General features: G+C 46.1%; 1 protein-coding gene across 1 annotated transcript in view; it reads right to left on the bottom strand.

Annotated features, from left to right (window-relative positions):
* Nucleotides 1-2,149: 2,149 nt before the first annotated feature.
* Mboat2 (membrane bound O-acyltransferase domain containing 2) overlaps nucleotides 2,150-19,396 on the bottom strand; it is a 124,925-nt gene continuing 107,678 nt past the window's right edge. The window contains exons 7-13 of the mRNA XM_038319839.1: nucleotides 15,390-15,573; nucleotides 13,790-13,982; nucleotides 10,204-10,307; nucleotides 8,571-8,635; nucleotides 7,594-7,726; nucleotides 5,350-5,501; nucleotides 2,150-3,737 (exon numbers count right to left, since the gene is read on the bottom strand). Coding sequence (XP_038175767.1) covers nucleotides 3,512-3,737; nucleotides 5,350-5,501; nucleotides 7,594-7,726; nucleotides 8,571-8,635; nucleotides 10,204-10,307; nucleotides 13,790-13,982; nucleotides 15,390-15,573 — 1,057 coding nt within the window. The 3' untranslated portion in view covers nucleotides 2,150-3,511. The remainder of the gene's footprint in view (nucleotides 3,738-5,349; nucleotides 5,502-7,593; nucleotides 7,727-8,570; nucleotides 8,636-10,203; nucleotides 10,308-13,789; nucleotides 13,983-15,389; nucleotides 15,574-19,396) is intronic.

Raw genomic sequence — 19,396 nt, 5'->3', positions numbered from 1 at the left:
GAAGCAATTACTCTAAAAGAGTCCACCCTCTCAGGAATTTGTCAGCCGTTGTAGAGAACTTGTAGAATCAATGAGCTGATGCTGATGAACATCTGGGAAGTACAACTGTCCAGATTTGCTCAGGGTTTCAAGACTGGGGAGGTACAGGTTTTAAACAGGGAGAGCATTTGTCTTAAACATTTAATCTAGTCTTCAAAAGTAAAACTGTTATGGTTATTTTGATGGCAATTTAAAATTGCTTTCTGTCATTTAAAATATAGAATAACTAGATTCTTTGAATGAAATAATTGTTGAGAAGATACACGCTGGTAATCCTGTCCAGTAAAATCAGCACTATATGGGCAGTATTTAATGAAATAAATCCTCTCCAATTTTACTCAGCAGAAACAGAAACCATTGAAAGCAAAGGGGAAATGCATGTTGCTACACATTCTGGGTTAATGGATTAAAAGGCATTTTTCCTGTTGCTAGACAACCATTCTTTTAAAAGTAAGCACCTTAAATTCCAGTAATAAGAAGCAGCCGCCAGTGATCAGCTCCCTTTGTGAACCTGCCCTTCAGGAGTGGGGGAGTCGGGGATGAGCCTTGGTGGGGACCTGGATGGGGATGGGGTTAGGTCTGGCAAGGACCAGCCAGTCCAATTAGTACTTAGAGGAAATCGTCATCACTTTCTAGATGGCGACTTCAAAAGTGGTTATGTGTGGGAACACCCTGCATGGGTGTCACTGTGGTAGGGACCAACACGCTAAGACATAGCGACTGGGCACCTCTGAAGTCCAGCCAGCCTTCTCTCCAACTTCAGGTATTCCAGAAGCTAAGCAAGCTTCCCCAGTCACTCTGAGTTCTAATTAAAATGTATTATTTTAAAAACAGTGGAGCTGAGACACATCAAACTAACAACTATTGTTTCAAGAAAATGAAATTGAGGGAAGAATATTTTTGTTCTATTTTCCCTGAGTAGTACAGAATCAAACAGAAGTATAAATATAATGTAGATGGACCCTCTCTAGAGTGACTTCATGACACTCTAGGGATGGAAAAATAATATAAACGCACACTGAAACCTGTTTTGCCGGCTAAATGCAGCAAGCACATATTATAATGACCTCCTTCACAATTAACAGTAGCACAAACAATAATTTAAATCCTTCTAAGTAGAAGTAAAATAAACTTTACAACATCCCAAAATTATGTTCATTTTATAGAACATTCTATAAAATGAAATTATGATCATTTTATAAAACATAATTTTTTGAGAAAAATTGAAAACAGTATTTATTTTATTTTAGATTGTATAACTGTGATTATTTCTCCAAATTAGAAGACAGCCATCCAAAAAATGATCTCATAAATGTAACTGGTAGCTGCAGAAGAATGAAAAAAAGAACTCAGTCAAATTGGATGTGCCATGTAGCATCTTTCGGGAACCAGAACAATGATCATTGTCTTGCATTTTGGATGATAATACTTTGATTATAAATTCTTTGAGAGGAAACAGGCAGCAGCAAATCAAGAGTATAGGCCTAGAAACAAAATGTGTTCAGGTACCAGAAATAAATAACTGGGGTTATCTGTAAGTGCCCAGAGCCACCCAGCAGCCTCCAGCAGTTCCACTGGCTCTCCAGTTTTCCCGTAGGAGATGCCTAGGGTTGTCTTCTAAGCCCTGATAGCTTTCTCCAATAGTGATTGGATTCTCCAAGGTATTTGTGAATTGCAGACATTCAGGGATGGATACTTTCCATAAACACTCTTTTCTTTCCTCTAGAATTCTACAGCTAGGTTGATTTCGACATGCACGTGGGGAAAATAAAGAATTATTTGCCTGTCCTTTCCCTGGGAGAGGATGGGAGGACACTTGTAATCAGAGGCAAACGACCCGCCTTCAGAAAGGCAAATGCGCCTGCAGCACAGACTTCTAAAGTCCTAGAGTGCCACACGGGCCTCTCTCTGTACCACTGTGATCTTAAACTTTACACCACCAGTGCTGGGTCCTCCTTAACTTTACCCACAGGTGTATTAGTAAACAAAAACAAACAAAAAACAAAACCCAACTCATCGTAGACTGACAATTTGCATTTCATTTGAAAATGTAAGGCAAAAACCAAAACAAATTTCACAAAAATATTGGTTAATAACAGAGAGGCCCCAAAGCCCGGCCTTTTGCACAAGGCGGAACCTATAGTCTACGGCTCAGTTCTGTGGCCTCCAATCCACCCCTTACTCACAGCTGCTGCACCCCACAGCACCCTGCTGTTGGAGCAAAGACAGCCAGTTACTCAGGGCAACAGTGAACCCTAGGAGGAAAACCCATATTTGTTTTGATAGAATCTAACACCCATTTTTAACAAGAGTTCAACGGAAGAATTTTAATGCATGAAGTTAAAGAATGTAGAAACTAATTTATTAATTTTTTTAAAAAATGTCACTTAGACTCAGCAACTAAATTTTCTTTTCCCTAAATTTTTCCCAAATAGCAATGAAAATGACAGGGACAAGACACTGATGAACCATACAATAACCTTAATTACTAGAGATTTCTTTCAAAATCTTCAAATAATCTACCACTGTTACTCTTATAATCTCTTCTAACTCTATGTAATTTATGCTCAAGAGATTCTTCAGAAAGTCCACAGTATGATCAATGTGTTGAACTTTTGTGTCTCTCACAGTCACACTGATCTTGGACACAGAATGGGGAAGCCTCCCTCCGCCTGCGACTCCAGACCACACAGTGCTTTCTTCCTTCGGTCCTGCTCACCTCATCTTCCCTCTTCTTCTTATTTTTTTCCCTTAAGAAAATAAGCCTAAAATAGCACACTGCCAACCTTTAATTATGTTTGAGAAAGTCCTCCTGAAAGGGCCCCCTAACTGACACCAGGTAATTAAGCTCCCAGCAAAATAAGCTACCTGTAATTTAACAGCCCCGACCGCTTACATTCCTACCACGTGTGCGGTCCTCTGAGCTACCTTAAGAAAACCCTTCGAATACTGAGATGTTTATTGCATTTTTCAAGTACCCACCATCTTAAATATTCGGTTTAAACTCTGCCTCAATCCCACTTTGCGGCACACCGCGTCAAATATTGAAATCATCTCCTCACGCTAGTACGCTTCAAAACACCAACTGGGAACAACATCTTAGGGAACAGAAGGTTTAAGGCAAGACATTCATTTGGGAAAAGGTAACCTTACAATCGTCCAGATCAACACGACCACTCTTCCACCTCTTCAGGGCCTCGGGATACGCAGTGTACATTCAGCGACAGGGCACACGTATGACCTTGAGGGCATAGGCTGAGGTCAGAGTGCCCTATCGAAACATGGAAAGATTTTGTATAAGGCGTGACCCACAGGAACATGGCATGGGAAGGGTTATTTCATTCCATTTCCAACCTGGTGTACAGAAAATCCCCCATCTCAGGCTGTCCCATTTCCACCCAGTCAGTCTCTGGAAAGGCGTCCAGACTGGCTTCTGTTCACAGGTGGGAACAGCCACCACGCACTCTCCTGATCACTGCGGTGGTGACGAGTGTCTAGAGGCAGTGTCTTGGTTCTGACTGCAAACATTATTTGTGGTGGAAAAACTGTTCTGTCCCAGAGAATTTTCTCTTTCGTCAAACTTTTTGGCCCGTGAAAGCTGAACATTTTCCTGTGTGCTCTTTCCTCTTTGAGATTTCTTCACAGGCAGCAACAGCAACACTAAGATACTACAGATGTGCAGGCAGTAATACCAGGAGCTAAAAGAAAAAGGAAGACAGTTTACCAGCCACGCCTTTGCCAACAGCGAACCCGATGCTGGGGTTACCACTACATTATCCTTCCCTTTTCCCACAGTGTAGGCTGGGTGTGGACAGCTGCAGGCCCCCTGCCCCGCCCCCAGCTCGGGAGTGCAAGCTTAGACACAGTCCAGTGTTTTGAAAGGGTCATGAGGCTACAGAGGACGCAGACAGAAAGGCATTTATTAACGGAGGCATCAGTCTGAAGGCAGCCACAAAATGACATGTGGGGTCACCAGAGGACACTGCACAGGCAAGAGCATTGTCAGTCACTGCTCGGCCCACTGTCCCTCAGTTACAAAGACTAAAGCAACTGAGCAGTAGGTGACAGACAACTATGTGACAGTGGCATCCACAAATTCAGATAGTACCTTAGAAACCACTAGATAATTGGTCCCTAACTCGACTCTGAGTCTGACGGGACCTTAAGTGCTTCCAAAGTTGAAAGTTCAAAGTGACTGAAGAAATAAAATGGGACAGACAATCCAACCAAGAGCCTACCCACACTGTAAAACTAATCACCTGTGTTCAAATGGAACTTTAACCAATTATTTCTCTCCTGTGTGACTATCAAGCTTGATCCTAATGTCTGCCTCTAATCCTTTGGCCATAAACTCTTGGGCTAAGTCACCGAATCTCACAGACATGAAGACATGGTGAGAATCAAGCTTCTAATTTCAAAGTATCATTAACACGGGAGAAGTGGAGGTTGGTGGATAGACGAAAGATTAATGAAAAACATGGACTTCCAGACAGCGACTTCTGAAATACAGAGGATCTCAGACGCCAGCCAAGGGCAGAAGAGCGAGGAGGGGTCAAATACTTTCCTAACCCTGGAAAACCCGGTTAATTAGCAATCGGTAAAGCATGCCCCACCCCTTTCCTTTTCCAGCCGTTTTCTGGGCTCTTAGGCTACAGCTGAGTCTTCCTGAGATGGGGGTGCCACACTTCCTTCCACCTTTGGGCTGAATGGGATGAGCTGCCCCATGAAGGAACTTGGGAGTGCTTGGTTTAGGACTAAGAAGTAATTGCTAAGATGCTTATTGGCAGAAATGAGGCTGTAATGTTATTATCTATTTCTGTACTGGCTGGTTTTGTGTCAACTTGACACTAGCTATAGTCACTGGAGAGGAATCAACCTCAGCTGAGGGAATGCCTCCATGGGATCCAGCCGTAAGGCATTTTCTCTCAATAGGGGAGGGCAGTGATAAGTAGGGGAAGGGGAGGGGAGGGCCCAGCCCACAGTTGGTGATGCCATCCTTAGTCTGCTTGCCCTGGGTGCTATAAGAAAGAAGGCTGAGAAAGTCATGAGGAGCAAGTCAGTAAGCAGCACCCTTCCATGGCCTCTGCATCAGTTCCTCCCTCCAGATTTCTTTCCTGCTTGAGTTCCTGACTGACTTCCTTTGACAATGAACAGTGAACCCTGTCCTCCCCAGCTTGCTCTTTGGTCATGGAATTTTGTCACAGCAGTAGAAACCCTGACTAAGACGTTTTCTATTATTCGATTCAATAAGTACAGAACTTTCTTTGGGAACACAGCTACTCCTCCCGACAGCTGAACGGTAACACTTACCTGTAAAACGTGAATGATGGTTTTATAGAAAGAAGCACAAATGGTACAACTGTGTAACTGATTGTTATTTGTGTTGCTGCCCACGTTATGATGTCATAAAATAACTTAAGTTGAGGGGGTTCGACGAAATAATGTCTAAAGTTATTTCTTACCTGGAAAGAAAGACAGAAAAAACATTGGCCATGTCTTTAGATTAACATAACACAGAGGATACACTGGTGACAGCTGCTGTTTCAAGTCTGTCGAGTAACACTCTCGCACTGGTGCCTGAGTTTGAACTGCCACTTCCACCAGGGCAAGCCACTCCCAACAACAGCTGTGTGTGTGTGTGTGTTTGTGTGTGTGTGTGTGTGTGTGTGTGTGTGTGTGGTTAGTGGAGGGGAACGAGCAAATAGTGGACTGTGCAGAGGGCCTGGAGGAGCGCTCTGTGGCTGTGAACTTATTTAAAGTGAAGCTTCCTAAGACCGTTACCAAAGGACACTGACAGAGCTCTTTAAGTAGTGCTGGGTAAATCAGAGACCATGCGTGCCTCCGCTGGGTCTCCAGTTTCTCCTCTCACTAAGAGAATGAGGCAGCTGTACTCTTGTTGAGCCTCAGAGTGTGTGCAAGACCAGAAGGATCTATGTGCTCCGTTTTCATCAGAAAAGCAGGCACAGAAACAGAGACCACACACACGGCTCGCTGAGGAAACCTGGGAAGGTCTTCTCAAAAAAGGTTTGTTGTTTGTTGGCTGCAGGGTTGGAGACTTGTACATTCTAGGCAAGCACACCCAGCCACATTCCCAGCTTCTTACTAAACAGTTCAAAGCAGTCCAATGTTGCACTTTTGAAATGTATAAACCTAAGCAAACAAGATTTCCCACTTCTGCCATACGCCTCATTTTTTTCTTCTGTATGTCTCGGGTGTCATAACATCTCTACAGGTGAAGCATGGCCTTGGTCACAAACAAGCCGGATGGGATCCTCAGAACTGAGGTTGTGAACGGGTACGCTTCTCGGGGGCTCGAACCCAATCCTGGCCTTACGGCCTCTTGCCTCCCTCTGACTATCCAGTCTGCCTGTTCCCGAGCCCAACTCCTCTAGCATGACTGCACCATTCCACCCGGGGGTTCGAAACCTTAGCTGGCTGGGGATGTAGGCCAGTGCTACAGTGCTTTTCTGTATTGCGGGGCCCAAGGTACACTCTTCAGCACCCCCAAGAAAACAAAACAGAAACCACACCTCCCCTCACTCCTTGATGCTAGGGGAGGAAGAGGTCCAAGCTTCTGGACTGGTGTGGTGATACCACGGCCTGCCTCCTTTCTTCCTTGCGCCTACCCAGAACTATCTGCTATTGACATATCCAGGAACTCTCTGCTTCAATAGTACTTAACTGTCATTTCCAAAACACACCATGGCTTTTTAACTTTCCCAATCCTGTGCCCCATGCCTAAGACACAATCTTTCCCCCCACTACGCTCCAGTTAGTATTGACTACCAGAATGTTCACAGCCCCGTGCTACTCTTTCCCACTACTCCCTCGGGTACAGCAAAATGAGCAGCTGCTGGCTTCTTAGAGGAAGCCATTTTACCCACAAGGCACTAGAATGAGCTTGTTAAAACATACTTTTTTGACACATTACTTCCCTCTAGTTAACTTTCAAATACTTACACTGATTTGTCCTCCTATCTCAGTTGTTGCCCCAACCGTCCCAGCTTCTCCCCAGCAAGTGCTCTGCAAGAGGTGACATCCTCAGTGTCTCCCACTTCCGCCTACCCCATCTCTAGCAGTGGTGGGTGAGAGGAACAGACCTACTCATTCTTTTTAGCTTGGTTGGTTTTTGTTTTTGTTTTTTGTTTGCTGTTTTTCGAGACAGGGTTCCACTGTTCAACAGCCTTGGCTGTTCTGGAACTCAGTCTGTAGACTGGGTTGGCCTCAGACTCACAGAGATCCACCTGCCTCTGCCTTCCAAGTGATGGGACTAAAGGCGTGTGTAGCCACCAACCAGTTCAGACCTACCCATTCTAGCCATCTTTGTTTTCTTCCTTATTCGGAAAACGTCATAAGCCATATGATGTGTTTTAAGCTCTTCCCATGTGCTAGGTGCATGGCTTCTCCTGGTACATAGGAAGCTCGAGGCACACAGTGAACACTTGTTTCCAAGGATAGTCACACATCTAAATTTTTTCTGGGCAGATGACGCTGATCACAACCAAAGAAACAAAGATCCGCTCACTGAATTATAAAACAAAATGTGATACTTACAGCCCGTGCTGCTAACGTCATTAACGTTCCTGTTAGGAACGTCAGATAGTATCCTGGGTAGACCCCGTGCCAAATGGCGGAAAGAAAGAACGTCTGGGTTGTCGGACTGAAGGTCGCTCGCTCATAACACACCCTAGACATCATGAAAAGGCAAGAGGAGTGAGCAGAGCTGAGTCTACAGAGCCCACAGGGTCCTTCTCTGACCTGACACGGTTAGGGGAGCTGGGAAAGCAAACAGCATTCCTCCTGGGTACTAGCTCAGTCACTTACGGGCATAAACTTTGTTCTTACCTCCTTTTCACCGGTGTGTGTGTGTGTGTGTGTGTGTCTGTATACACACACATAGTTATAAACCACCTTGTGGGTAGTGAGAGTTGAACTCGGGTCCTCTGCATGAGCAGCAAACGCTCTTAACTTTTGAGCCACCTCTGCAGCCTCCAGCTATAATTTAAAGGATACTGTGAGTTCTGACTATGGAGTGGGGACTGGGTCTTTTGGTCCTACACGTGTGTGTCCCAGGCCCAACATATAAAGAGCTATTGAGTCTGTTCCAGAAATTCAGGGCAAGTTAAATACTTTTGTTTTGTTGGGTTTTTGAGACCGGGTTTCCTTGAACTAGTTCTATAGACCAGGCTGGCCTTGAACTTAAGAGATCCGCCTGCCTTTGCCTCCAAGTGCTGGGATTAAAGGTGTGTGCCACCACCAACAGGCCTGTGTTTGTTTCTAATATCAAATCTCCAATACACAAGGGCAGGCTACCGCAGACATCTGCAAAGCCTGGACCAGGATGAGGCGACGCCAACACAGGGATGTTTGTGACTCAGTCCTAAGCAGCTCTGATTTGATGGCATATTTTGGGTAAAACCAAGACCACAATGGCATTCAACATACAGACAATGAAGAATGCCAAGTCAGCAAGCTCAACCCCAGTCCCTGATGCCAGAGCATGTCCGAGGCTGACTCTTTAAGGAACATACCTTTTGAGCCAAAGAGCTGTCTGGATATTCCAGTTGTCGAGGAACATCTTAAAACTTGTTGACATCTGAAAAACAAAGGGACCTTTTCCTTTGGCCATCAAAATAATGAAGCTGTAAGACTACATAATAATGCTTTAGTGTTGTTCTACGAAATTAAAGCTAAAACTCATTTGGTAACGAAGGCACAGCACTGGTTCCTTCCTCGACACTGTTTTAATACAGTAACATCTTCCACGAAAGTTTCTGGATCTCTGTACATCGGAGGGCTACAGCTCCACAGATCTGTGTCACTTGCCCATTGGGCTCCCCTCCCTTCACAATTGTTAATGAAATCATAACGGGGGGATTGCTCCTAAGCCCCCACTGCATTAACATCTGGGGGCGTTTAGCAGTGGTCACTATATCCTCCCTTGGGGAACCAATGCTTCTCTGTCTTCATTCCACTTACTCCCAAGAAGGTGATGGCTCATGTCCCCAGGAGGACAACACCTGGTTCTCAAGTATGGAAAAACCTTACTGTTTTTACATATAAGCAGGAAAACTAATGGTCTCTATGGGGGGTGGGAAGTTCCTCAGCATGACGCTAAAAGAATCAATAAATACCAACACCTCCATCTTACCTCAGCAACCACCTTTTTCCTCTCCCCTCCCGTTTTTATTTATTTATTTTTATTTTATGTGCATTTTGCCTGCACGTTTCTGCACCGTGTGCATGTAGTGCTTCTGGATGGCAGAAGACGGCACCAGATACCCTGGGATTAGAGTCAGAACTGGCTGTGAGCTGTCCTGTAGATGCTGGGAGCTTCTGAGGTTGGGGTTGGCAAGGCTTCTGCATCTCTAGCATCTCCAGTATCTTTGCATGCTGCCGGTGAAAGCTTGCCTTTGCTCACCCTACTCTCCCTCCAGGGGCTCACCTGGTCATCTCCTACTCCCCTTTCCCTACACGGACTACAGATTCACAGACAACTTATGCCTGCACCTTCCAAGTCAGAACCTGCTTTTGAGCACTTTCTACAACTTCCCGAGGACCCGTAAGTCGCCAGTCTCATTCACTGCATCCCCTCCGGGGGTCCCCCATTAGTAAATATGGGGTGAAAATTGGGGAAATATTTCATGATCTTCCTCCCTGTCATTGGGCTTTGACATCCTTTCCATCTCCTCTATGAGCTCTGAAGAGGCAGTGGGAGTATCCAGTTTAATGAGGAGCACTAGACGGGCCCTTGCCCGGCCGTGAATCTCTGTATAGAAATAAGCAATAATCCAGTCTCATGCATGTGAAGGCTTGACTCCCAGCTGACGGTGCTGTTGCGGAGGTTCGGGAGGTGTCTCCTGTTAGAGGAAGCGTGTTACTGGAGGTGGCCTAAAGCAGTCTAAAAGCTCACGCCACTTCTAGTTCACTCTCCGCACTGTGCTTGCGTTCAAGATGTGAGCGCTCTGCATCCTACTCCATCATTATTGACTTTAACCTAATGGAAGCCCAAATAAACTCTTTATTCTATTCCAAAACAAAAGTCTGGGTGTTTCTGTGATCAATGCCCACGAGTGCCACTCTCAGGCTGGCACACCATAACCGAGGAAAGCAAACTGTGGCATTCAAACAGTCACATAACTAGTGTTTTAATCGTTCACTAACCTCTATTTGCTGAATTCTCAAATTGGAAATTAAGTCCCAACGAGCCACTCCGTTCCTGTCGTACCCTCTGAACCCAAAGCCTGCAGCGTTGTTAATGGCGTCGGCTGTCACAAAGTAAAGAATTAAAATGTTACTGCGATGTATAGACAATATATATGGATATGCACACACGTTTGTTTTTAAAGATTTATTTTATTTTCATGTGTCTGGGTGTTTTGCTTGCATGCATGTTGTATGTACCATGTACATGCCTGGTGCCCTTGGAGGCCTGAGAGGGTGTGAGAGCCCCTAGAACTGGAGTTGCAGATGTTTGTGAGCCACCACATTGGGGCTGGAAAGTGAACCTGGCTCCTCTGCAAGAGCAATGAATGCTCTGATCTGCTGAGCCATCGCTCCGCCCCGTCTACTGTTTTTCCAGGAGGTATGGACAATGTCTTACTCTCAAACAGTAGAAGTAGGCTTTTGATTTAGTAGTATTGGAGAGACTGAACGCTGGGTCTTGAACCTTCTAGGCAAGCCCTTTCCTGGTGAGATACAACCATAGTCCACAGCTTAGTCTAGTTTTAAAATGCCTAGGTGTGTCTGTGTTTCTCTCTTTGTGCGTGCTACATGTACGCGGGCGTTCATGGAGGCCAGGGGAGGACATTGGATCTCCTGGAGCCGGAGTTAAAGGTGGTTATAAGCAACCAAAATCAGGTCCTCTGGAAAGAGCAGCATGCGGTTTGCTGTTGCTGTTTTTGTTTTTATTTTTGAGACAAAGTTTCTCTATGTTTTCCTGGCTGTCCTGAAACTCACTCTGTAGACCAGGCTGGCCTTAAACTCACAGAGACCCACCTGCCTCTGCCTCCCGAAGGCTGGGATTAAAAATGTGCACCACCACCGCCTGGCAGCAAACATTCTTAACAATTGAGCCCTCTCTCCAGCCCTGACTTATCCTCATTTTTAAGAGAGGTTATATCACACACAATGACCCTATTAAGGACAGCTGGTTAGTTAGCAAAACACCAGGAGGAGCCAGGTGGAATTAAAAAGTCTGGGTACACACTAGAATATGGTGACGTGAGCTTAGCCATCTAAAAGGCACTGCTGGGAATCTACTGCCCCAAACTCAGCACGTTCAACTTGGCCTTTATTATAAACAGGAACACGTGGGGAGGGAGGAGCTAACGTCTTCGTTTCTTTCCTTCTTGTCTCCCAGAACCCATTCTGTCTGCAGAACTTTCCAACCCTTTCGCTGTGATGCTCCATCAGCGAATCTGCTTACAAATCTGCTCAAGATAGAAGTTTCTGCCTCAAGTAGGTCCTTCCCAACCAACTGGAAGTGTTTCTAATTCATAACATCTGGGTCTTGACCAAACTAGCAGAAACTCATCAAAATGCAGCAAAACAACACACTTTCATAGACACGGACCCTACCCTTAAATTGTTTATTCTGTATTACTCATTTGATTAAACAAAAAATCTACAACTTGGGGAGGGGGGAGTAAGCAATCGAGCTTTACCCTTCTGTCAGGTTTAAGGATCAAATACATTGGCGCCTTTACAGTGAGCCCATCAATATGGTAATGTGCAGGTTAGCAGGATTAAAGATAAAGATCTGCTAATAACACAGAAGGAGCCCCACTCATCCCACACAAGGCTGCCAACGAATCCAAATGGGTACAGAAAACCCATATTCCTTCAGCTAGTGGTTTAACTAAACCAATGGCTCAAACCTAATTTATATTTATTTGGTGTCTGTGTGTGTGTGTGTGTGTGTGTATGTGTGTGTAGGTGTGTGTGTGTGTGTAAGTGTGCAGGAGCTCACACACCACAGTGCATGTGTGGAGGTCAGAGAACAGTTTCCAGGCGTTGGTTCTCTCCTTCCAACATATGGGTCCCTGGGACTGAACACGGGTTATTAGGCAGGTAACAAGTGCCTTTACCCAAAAAAGCATTCCACCAACTACAACACCAACAATAAAAAAAATAAAATAAAAATACAAAGTTGGTTTGGGCCAGGTAGTGATAGCGCATGCCTTTAATCCCAGCACTTGGGAGGCACAGGCCGATGGGTGGGCGGATCTCTATGAGTTCGAGGTCAGCCTGGTCTACAAGAGCTAGGTCCAGGACAGGATCCAAAGCTACAGAGAAACTCTGTCTCGAAAAAACAAAACAAAAACAAGAAAAAAAATAAAACAAAGTTGGTTTGGAATATCAGAGCCTCCCTCAGGTTAAAGGAGTATTTAAATGGGCATATGTGGATCTTAAGGAACCTCACTTAGTATTAGTGTTTAAATTTGGCTAGAACAAAAACAGTATTAAGGAATTATTAGTTTAAACCCACAAAAGACCAGGCATAATAGTGCAAACTTCTCAGGAAGAACCTGGAGATGGAGGTCAACCCGGGATGCACAGGGAGACCCTGCCTCAAAACAAATTCTCACAAGGTGACATTATCTGTTATTACCATTAAATTAACAGGCTAAAGTCACTTTTCCTGGTGTGTTTCTGCATGGAAGACTGAACATATGAACTCTGGTTCCAAACTACATTTCACTATAATAAAATAAACGCAGCAGCCAAATGCCAGGCACCAACTACTCAGCCTTCCTGTGATGTGCTCTTCGTAGTATCCACACGTTCACTGAGTATCACATAGGAAACAGGGCACAGTCTTAAGAATAAAGAGGCTTGTGACACAGCAAGTCAATGACATACAAACCAGGCTCCAGTCCACCTCAGCCCACCCTCCTCCGTGGGGACAGCAGTGTTAGGAGTTCATTGCTATGCTTCAGAAGATCCGTGCGGTGATAACATGGAGCTGCTGAACACCGCACGGATAAAGTTCATCACATCATCACTTGAGCCTCCTGAGGCCTGTGCAGCGGTGCAGGGGAGGGCTCGAGGGAGGATTCTCTCCTCCCCAGACCCATCTTTTCCATTCAGTGCCCAGCACACCGCTTGGCCCAGGCCCTTCCATGCCTCTTCAGTTTTAAAGGCACAGCACTCTTTTCTCTAATACTTGTTCCACCTGGCGGGTGTCACAGACCCCTTCATGAACTGATGTGATTTTGCACACTTTACTGGTGAAGTTCTGGTCAATAAACCAAATCTAATGGTGTCATAATAATAAGTGTAATGAAATTATGCTGAAGTATAGGTACCCTGATGACGGGGATGTTAGTATTCAATCAAGCTTACAGAATCTAGCACACAACAGGCTAACGCTAATAATAGAGAAGTATCTGCTATGACCTCAGCTGCCCATTGACTTTCATCTTAGAGCAAAATGGGCCTTGCTCATGAACTTCAGAGGTTTGTTTTTTATGCAAAATGACTTGACTGTTCTACTTGGTCCTTAACTATACATCCTCAAGAGGGCACCCTTGAGCTGGAAGCAGTGGGATACTTGGGAGTTCAGCTACTAGAGCAAGGCTGAAGCAGGGGGATTGCTTGCACTCAGTAGTTTAAGGCCAGCAGGTACAATAAGGCACAGTCACAGAAAAAAAAAAACCAAACCAAACCAAACAAACAAAGACCCAGGACACTGCCTGAGATCTACAAGATATACTTCAGCATGGAAGCAAGTCTACACGCTACTTACCTAAGGTCCATGCAAAGTAGTACTTAGGTCTGGCAGCCAAAAGAGAGACATACAGGTAGGTGGCCTTGGCTGGCCATGATGCGGTGGCCTGGAAGTGCTCGTCGATGTTGTACTCCACAGGCAGCATGTTGGAGACGGTCAAGTGAAATAATAAAGAGAGTCCGCAGACTAGGAGCTTCTCGGTAACTGCTGCCTGGAAGGGGCAGGCAAGAGTCACAACCTCAGAGGGCTCTGTTTGCACTTTTTACACACTGCCACCAGACAGAAACCCTAGTGCTCGTGATCAAAAATCAGGAGCCGCCTTGCCCTGGACATTTCAGATCCTCACAGAAAAATCTCCAACCTCATTAACCTCAATCACCAAGGCAGGGCCTCTCAAACAAATCCAGCACTCCCTGACACAACTAACCTTGCTAGTCAGCTTGCTCTGGGGATCCCCTGTGTCTGCCTTCCAGGGATGGAATTACAGCCAGGTAGTGACACCCTACTATTATTACATGGGTTCTGGGAATCCAAACTATGGTCCCCACACTTGTGAAAGTACTTTAAGCACTAAGCCACCTCCCCAGACCCATGAGCAAGATTTTGACTAGCATCATTAGGAAGAGAACACGGCCAGGAAAGGAACCGCCAGTGCTTCCAGTGGCGGAGCAGAAGGACAGACGTTCGTGAGGGGTCGCCATGTAAGACCCTCCACTTGACAGCATTACTTTCATTAAGGAATTTGTTTTCTTTCTTTAAAAAAAGTTTAAATTTATTTGTTTTATGTGTATAAATGTTTACCTGCACGCTTGCATGTGCACTGTTTGTGTGCCTGGTGCTCACAGAGATCAGAAGAGAGTATCAGGTACTCTGAAACTGGAGTTATTATGCATTGTTGTGAGCCACCATGTTGGTGCTGTGCATCGAACTCAGGTCTTCTGCAAGAGCAACAAGTGCTCTAAACGACCAAGCCATCTCTTCAGCCTCTTACGGAGCTACTTACATTTGTCCTTAAACCATGACTTTGCCTCTACTAGACATAACAACCAGGTAGAGGAGAAAAATTGTTTTTCCTGAAAGACAGTTATAAAGAAATATCTGTACTCTGTGGTTACTAGTTCTCTTGCTCCAGAGGCCCAGAGTCTGGTTCCCAGAACCCACCTCAGACAGCTCACAACTGCCTGTAACTTCAGCTCCAGGGGATCCTATACCTTCTTCTGACTCCCATGGGTTCCCAGCTACACACGGTACACACTCAGAAACATAAATTTTTTTTTAAAAAAAGAACGAGATGCAATTCAGGGGCAGAATTATTATTTGCCTTAATATATTAGCGATACAGGCCCTGGCAAGGCTCTGGATTCAATGCCTAAGAACATACCACATGCATATGCACACACGCGCACACACACACACGCAGCCACATGTACTCTTGCACGCACACATGCACGCACACATGCATGCATAGGCACTCTCACACACAGGAAGAAAGGAGAAAAGAAAGAAATCAATCAGCGGAGGAATGACAGTGAATGGAAACTCTAGACTTTTTCAGAAAACCAGAGAGACAAGAACAAGCTACAGAGCTCAGAGCTCCAGATGACTCTCGCGCCCTTACATTTGGAGATGGGTCTGCTCTTTCATGTTGCTGCTCTTCTTTTCCATTCTCACTGGTCTGTGGCATGTGGGATGGCCTGCCTTCAATGAAAGTAATGTAGTCTTTGTAAGAGCAGAGAGGGCCTGCCAGGATACCCATGAAGTTGCAGGTATAACTTACATACTCCAGGGGACTCGGCATGCGCCTGCAATGAGAAGACAACGCTTGTGAGGTGTGACAGACGCTTCCAGGGACGAGACACCGGAACGGGGGTCATGTGCTCACTACCATTACCATTTCCAAAAGAAAAGACACCTTAGTTCTCATGATGCATCCGGGAGGCGGGACAGGGTAATTCTCAACAGTATTTTTGGATAGGTGTACCACTTTGCTTTAACGTTTCAACTTGACACAGCCTACACTCACCTAGGAAAAGACTCTCCACAAAGAGTTTTGTAGATCCCGTTGGCCTATGAGAGGGGTCACGTTGATTACTAGTTTATGCAGGAAGACCCAGCCCATCGTGGGAGCGCTGCTCCCTAGGAAGGGAGTCCTGGATGACACAGCTCAGCAGGAAGCTGGTTGAGAGCCAGCACCACTGCATCTGTTTCCCACTGCCCTTTACTGTGGGATGATAGGACTAGCTGCTTTAAGCCCCTGCCACTGTGACTTCTCTGCTATGGTGGCCTGGGCCCCGGTTGATTTTCCTTTTGTTGACGTCAGGCAAGCTAGAGTTATCTGAGAAGAGGGAACCACAGGTGAGAACACCCTTCCATGAAACTAACCTGTTGACAATCCAGGGGGATATTTTCTTAACTAGCAACTGATCAGGGAGGACGCAGTCCACTGTGAGCAGGGCTACCCCTGGGTGTCTGAGCAGGCTGAACAAGCCATAGAAAGCAGGTCAGTAAGCAGCACTCCTCCATGACCTTTGCATCAGCTCCTGCCACCAGGTTCCTGCCCTTCCTTGTGTTCCTGTCTTGACATCCTTCAGTGATGGAACATGACCTGACAGCTGTAAGCTAAAACAAACCCTTCCCTCCCCGATTGCTTTGGTCATGGTGTTTTATCACAGTAATAGAAATCACAACTAAGATGGACTACAATCTGCAATTGTGGGCCAAATAACCCCCCTCCCTTCCCTAAGTTGCTCTCTGATAAGATCTATCTTATAGAAATGAAACAGAACAGTGGGGGCTTTCATACAGATCTTCAGACACAACTACAGAGGGTTCTCACTTAGGTTTCTCATAACAAAAGAGCCTAAGATGACCGTGATGGGGCAGAAGGAATCATTGCTCATTTCTTACTTGCCTGTTCATTCAACAAATGCTGAGTACCCATTATGTGGACAACAGGCTCCCGGGTCTCCAGACAGAGGAATCAGCAAAAGGAATCCCGTATGCATGGAGCTTATACTCCAGTTGAAAAACACAGACTAAAATAGACTTCATATATGCATAAGATATATGCACATAGATAATATATATATGCAGAAATATAATTTTATATTATATAATCTTCAGAGAAGCTAAGTGCCACAAAGAGAAAGGGGGTCTCTTTACATTAAGAAGTCAAAGAAGCTGCTTTGGTGACGCTCGGCTGGGCAGAAGCTAAACAGAAGTGAGAGCTGTGCGAACACAGTCCAGGAGGGACCCAGGAGCAGGCGTGATGCGGGCACAGTGGTAGCTCGGCTGACAACATGCCACGTGGACACAGACAGAAGGGAAGACGCGCAGGGCCTGCCTTGCAAGCCACAGGAGAATCTGTGGGCGCGTTCTGAATGTGATGGAGTACTACAGTCAGGTTTTAAAGGTTGCGTTTCAAACGCACCACTCTGGCCCGGTGTGTGGACACAGTGGAGCCACAAAGACCAAGCAAGTGACCACAGAGGACGACAACACCCCGGAGGCTCTGGGAGCAGCATGTCGTGTGGCTTCCAGCAGTGCTCCTGTGGGGTCAGTTGATGGACCCGAGGGAAACAGGAGACAAGGATGCATCAAAACAGTTCTAGTCTTTTGCCTCAAGGCCTGTCCAAAGGGCTTAGGGGGTGCTGGTTAGCGGGCTCTGGAGTTCATCTACTGGAGATGGAAGAACACTACACCTGGGCACAGCAACAACCCAAGTGACAGGTTGGAGGACCTCTGTCCTCTGCACACCATGAGCGATCTCCTTGGGAAAACAGCCTGTGGACAAAGAGGGCAAGCAAGAGGGTATTCCCGGTATACCAGGAATTACCGTTATTTAGAAGGGATCTAAAGATCAGTGCAGGACTCCCTGTTCTAACTGGAAAGTCCGTCTATTTCTTCCAATCTTTTTCTTCTCTCCCCTCCCTCCCTCCCTCCCTCCCTCTCTCTCTCTCTCTGGGGTGGTATTGGTGTATGTAGGTTTTTTTCACTGTGGCCTTAGGAAATGTTTGTTTATCGTGTGTGTGTGTGTGTGTGTGTGTGTGTGTGTGTATACACATGTGCACATGTGCTCATGTGCCTGTGATAAGCTTATGTAGACCACAAGCTTTTAGGAATCAGAGGAGGCCAGATGAGAGCGTCAGATTCTCTGGCACTGGAGTTACAGGCAGCTGTGAGCCACCACGTGAAACTGAACCCAGGTCCTCTGCAGGAGCAGTAAGAGCTCAGGGCCGAGCCATCTCTCCAGCCCATTTTCGTTGTCTGAGACAGTCTTGCTGCATAGCCCAGTGTCTAGCTCTGTGGTTCTGGTTGGCCTTTTCCTTCAGGCTCCTAGAGGCTGGGATCACGGGTGTAAACTGCTGGCCTGGAACTAACTTCCTTTTTCCGTCTCAGTTTCATTTCTGTTTGTTTGTTTTTTATGGAAGTGGGGGTCACAAGTTGCACAGACTGACACAAACTCCACTGCACAGCACAGGAAGATACCTTGCCCATGTGGTCCCTCTGCCTCCAGGTCCTAAGAGCTGGGTTCACACGGTGGCATCCACGAGACAAGATTCTTCTCAGTCATGAAATTCACTGAAGAGAGGCTTGGCTCAATCGTCAAACCGACAGTGCGAGGTGCGGAGTAAGTCACTGTACTACCTAAGTCCACTCTTTTACTTGCCACGTGAAAGATTTGCTGATTTTTCTCTACCCATTGACATCAACTGTGTGTCACCTTAGGTTGGTCGGGCAGGCTTAGCCTCTCCTGGCTGAGGGTCAATATTTCTTTGCTGCACCTGGAAGATGTTTGCCCTTTACCTACTAGCTGTCAGTCCTTATGAGCTCTGATGACAAGAAACGTCTCCAGGAGCGCTCAAATGTCTCCTGGGGCGAGAATTACTGGCTATTTAGGAGACAAAGCTCTCAACCTTAGGACCTTATACTTGGGTTGGTAGAGGACTGAAGGGAAAAAAAAACACAGTATAACCAGCGTGAAGAAAGCAGGGCAGGGCAGAGGGCTAGAATTTCAGCTGGGTAGTTAGAGTAGAAGAGGGAGCGGCTGGGTGTGGCGGCACACACCTATCCGACTCGTCCTGGGAGGGGTGCTGGAGGTTGGCAAGTCTGAAGTCAACCTGACCCACAAAAAGAAACCCCAGAACAAGATGAAGAGTAGGTAAACTGAGGCAATGGTGTGGCGCTGCAAGCTCTTTCAGAGAAGGATGCTGTGGTTGAAATTATACAGGAAAGCATTGTTTTGTTGTTTGTTTGGTTTTAACCAGGGGAGAGGTTAAAAAAAAATACTAAAAACAATCTCAAGCCCACTCAGAGGATCTCTGGAGACAGAGGTGGCTCAGTGGGTAAACGTGAAGCTGTGTACAGCAGGAGTCTATCTTCAAGTCTCCAGCACACACAGACACCTGTGCAGGAAGAGATAGGGGCCAGGCGCCGGACAGGCAGCTCAGGGCAGGGACTCAAAGCAAGCAGTCCAGAAACGTCCTTGGGTCTCGGCGTTTCCATAGCAGGTCTCTGACTGGGGCTCCCCACTTCCTCAGAAGCCAACAGCCCTGCCTGGAGCTGCACCCAGTGGTAGGGGCTAGAATACCAGCCAGCTAGCAAATGACTGCTCTGGTCAGCTCT

The sequence above is a fragment of the Arvicola amphibius genome, chromosome 2 (assembly GCF_903992535.2).
Source record: "Arvicola amphibius chromosome 2, mArvAmp1.2, whole genome shotgun sequence".
Classification (NCBI taxonomy): domain Eukaryota; kingdom Metazoa; phylum Chordata; class Mammalia; order Rodentia; family Cricetidae; genus Arvicola; species Arvicola amphibius.
The sequence above is the reverse complement of the archived record's forward strand: the minus strand, read 5'-3'. Positions and strand labels throughout refer to the sequence as shown.